This window comes from Notothenia rossii, assembly GCF_949606895.1.
Source record: "Notothenia rossii genome assembly, chromosome: 12".
Taxonomy (NCBI): domain Eukaryota; kingdom Metazoa; phylum Chordata; class Actinopteri; order Perciformes; family Nototheniidae; genus Notothenia; species Notothenia rossii.
Window position 1 is genome coordinate 2,013,555 of NC_136911.1, and position 3,911 is coordinate 2,017,465.

The window sequence follows — 3,911 nt, forward strand, 5'->3', positions numbered from 1 at the left end:
CAGGTTCATTTGTATGTTTTTTGATGTAACTTTACTACTTAATGTGTTTTTTTGCATTATCTTTTCCATCAATCCAAAGTGTAAACAACGAGTTTGAAACCAACCTGTAATCGAGGAAACAAAACTCCACATTTAAGGTCTAAAATGATGCTTATAGAGGTTCTCTTTCCCCTTGTCTAAAGCAAAGCAAACAAGGCCAGAATCTGGACCTTGACAAGTGGGTGATTGCCTGTAATGTTTTCCCCAAAATAAATGTTCCTCCTCTTTTCTCCGCAGAAATCTCACAGCTGTCTAAATCTGCTGTCAGAGGCATATATATATGTGCCTGTAATGTCCTGCAACATGACAGATGTTTAAGGTCCTTCCTCCTCTTCTCTCAGCAGACATCTCCCACCTGTCCGTCCTCTCAGTAGCAGTTTGAATGTCCTTTCTGCTGCTCTCACGTCTCTTTCTCTTCCCCTCCCAGAGGAAGGCAGTCCCTCCTGGCTGTGTGGAGACTTCTTCAGCATGGCCGACGTCTCTCTGGCCGTCACCCTGCACCGCCTCAAGTTCCTGGGTCTGTCCCAGCGGTTTTGGGGCGAGGGGACTCGGGTAAATCTAGAGACGTACTACGAGCGAGTGGTTCAGCGGCCGGCCTTCAGGAGGGTGCTCGGACACGTCAACAACATCCTGATCTCCGCCGTGCTCCCCGTGGCGTTCAAAGTGGCGAGGAAGAACGCTCCGATGATCCTCGGCACCACGATGCTCATCGGGGTCCTGGGAGGGGCCGCGTACCTCGCCTTTCTCTACATGAAGAGGAGGCTGACTGTGTCCTTCTGAGGGAGAAGAGACTGGGAAGTAGATAAACACAGGACACATAGGGAGATTACTCCGACTTCATGATGTAGAGTTAAAAGACCAGAGAGGGATATGATCGTTCTGCAGACTTCAGTACTCTAGGCTGATTAAAACACACGTTAATTCTCTCATTGGCATATATAGGTAATTAAAGGATTAGGATGAGAACACCTTTACAATATATTTCTGATTCTGCAGCTTCAAAACCACATAGCTTATGTAATGAATGCTAAGTCAGAAGTTGGATCAAATATTTAAACTAAGGAAAGGATCAGATAACTTTTCTATCTTACGGAGATCTTTGTTAGGCATTGCCAAAATGTCTGATTAATACATTACAAATATGTTGAAGTGTCTTCTCTTAGCTTGGCAGTTTTTTTTTTTACAATCCATATAATTAAATAGGATGTTTATTTATTCCTTAGGAGAATTGTTATTAGCAGTTGCAGTTCAAAGCGTCTTTGAGTTTCTAGAAAAGCGCTATACAAGTGTCATGTATTAAAGAAAGTACAAATATAAATATATATAAAACATATACATATAATTTGAAGAATCTAATAGCTGTTATCTGCTTGTTTATGCAAATTGTATCTGCCCTGTCAAATACATATGTAAAAGATATTGAGGTACATATATAAATAAATAGCACATGAATGTATCATCGGTCTCAAGAAAGGAGATAAACGTCTGCAATGCTTTGTTAGCATAACGAACTGTAACTTCTTAGAAATGGGCGGAACTCCACAAAAAGAAGGCGTGGTCATCTTCATGTGAACTTCAATCATAGATACGTTCGTCCTATATGCGCTTCGTCATTTACTATTTCATTGTTGTGCATTTTTGCTTGTTAGAAATGTGAAAAGTAAACTAAGAGACTGCTTTCTGTGAACAAACTATGCGTAAACTTCTGACAAAGCTCTGCAGGATGTCCCTGTCGTCTCATGTTTTACTGTAAGACATTTAACAAAAGCTGAATGGATTTCAACCAAATAAAACATCTGTGTGAATTAAACTGCTCCCTGACAACCTGCTTAAAAAATAAACGTCAAAGGTTGCAAAACTTCCCAACTCAGCATAATTTCAACGAAAGGTGAAGTATTTTTAAGCGTTTCACAGGGAAACATCAGAAAGAAGAATCACACCTGCAGGCATACACTGACATTCAACACACACTCAGCTAGATTCAAACTCCTCTTCAGACACACACACACACACACACACACACACACACACACACACACACACACACACACACACACACACACACACACACACACACACACACACACACACACACACACACACACACACACACACACACACACACACACACACACACACACACACACACACACACACACACACACACACACACACACACTCGTTTCCAGGGGCTGCACAGTGTATCTGTCAAAGAAATGACCGTGTGCACGTGTTAAAGCCACATGTGTGCCGAGCTGTCAGAGGACCAGAACCTCACTCCAGTGTTAGCTCTGGGAGTGAAAGCCTGTAAATGGCAGCTAAATGACATCATTTAAGATTTTCATTTCATTTCAAACCTTTATTTAACCAGATTGGTCCCTTGAGGTCATAGATCTCTTTTTCAAGGGAGACCTGCAGCATATAGGTTCCACATGAAACATAAAACAATAAAGGACATCATACATTATATTTACAGGATACATTTACATAGTTATAGACATTTACAAGTGCCCATAGTATCAACGAGCATTTCATTTAGCCTAGCTTTAAAAACATGCAGAGGAATGAGACTGCTCAGTTTCAATTCAAGCAAGTGGAGCTGCGCACATAAAAGCTGTCTTACCTAAGACAGTCCTTGCTCTTGGCACATCTAACAATACTACATCATGCGATCTCAGACAATAGCTGCTTGCAACTCTGTGTGTTATCGGGGAGCAGATATAATACGGGAGTTTACCCAACATAGCTTTATAAATAAACGTGTACCAATGACTGAGCCTCCGTACAGTAGGTGATGGCAAACCTGCCTTGGCATACAGGGTACAGTGATGAGTAAGTGCTTTACAATTTGGGACAAATTTCAGTGCGCTGTGATAGGCGGCATCTAACTTGTTCAGGCAATAGGCAGGTGCATTCATATACAACAAATCACCATAGTCCAGCACAGGTCAAAAGGTCACAGAGCCTTTTCCTGGCCTCAAGCGAGAAACAGGACTTGTTTCTGAAAAAGAAACCTAGTCTAATCCTCAGTTGTTTAAGCAGGTTATTGACATGAAGTTTAAAAGTAAGACAATCATCAAGCCAGATACCAAGGTATTTGTAACAGGTAACCACTTCAAGTACTTGTCCTTGCATAGTAACAATATCTAAAACAGGCTCTGGTGTCTTTTTAGCTTTTGAAAATAGCATTACCTTGGTTTTATCAACATTTAAAAGAAGCTTTAGTTCAGAGAGCTGAGTCTGAATAATGTTAAAAACAGCCTGTAATTTATCACCAGCCTCCTGAATGGAGGGACCTGCTCAGTACATCACGGTATCGTCCGCATAAAAATGTAAAGTAGCTTCATTCACATTTTCACCTAAACTGTTGATATATATGGAAAGTAAAAGTGGACCTAAAACAGAACCTTGAGGAACACCATTAGCAATGTGAGGCCTTCTAACATGTTTTTAAATATAACTACGGTTCTAGTTGAAGAGTTTGTAAATGAACATAAACCGAAGCTGTTGCCTGGCAACTCAATCGCACAACGTCACGTCCGTTAATTCCACATCCACACCTATGATCCAGCGCCATATAGATAGAATCTATTCTATCTATCTATCTATCTATCTCTAGATAATTCTATCTATATGGCGCTGCTATGATCCACACGCATGGATTAACATCGATTTAATACATTAATGTAGCCTTTGTTTCTGCTAAAAGAGGTGTCGACCAGCTGGGGAAACAAGAACATTGGCGTAATCGAGTGTGACTATTACAAAATAAATCATTAAGTCGGGGTAGCATTTGCTTGGCATTCCCGGTTATTTCTCCACTGGTTAACATGGGTTAACAATACCGTGTAGCTGTCACGTTTGAAGGGACG

The 3,911-nt window shown here is 41.0% G+C and overlaps 1 protein-coding gene across 1 annotated transcript in view; it reads left to right on the top strand.

Annotated features, from left to right (window-relative positions):
* gdap1 (ganglioside induced differentiation associated protein 1) overlaps window positions 1–1,072 on the top strand; it is a 6,507-nt gene extending 5,435 nt beyond the window's left edge. The window contains exon 6 of the mRNA XM_079662042.1: window positions 467–1,072. Coding sequence (XP_079518168.1) covers window positions 467–819 — 353 coding nt within the window. The 3' untranslated portion in view covers window positions 820–1,072. The remainder of the gene's footprint in view (window positions 1–466) is intronic.
* The last annotated feature ends 2,839 nt before the right edge of the window (window positions 1,073–3,911 follow it).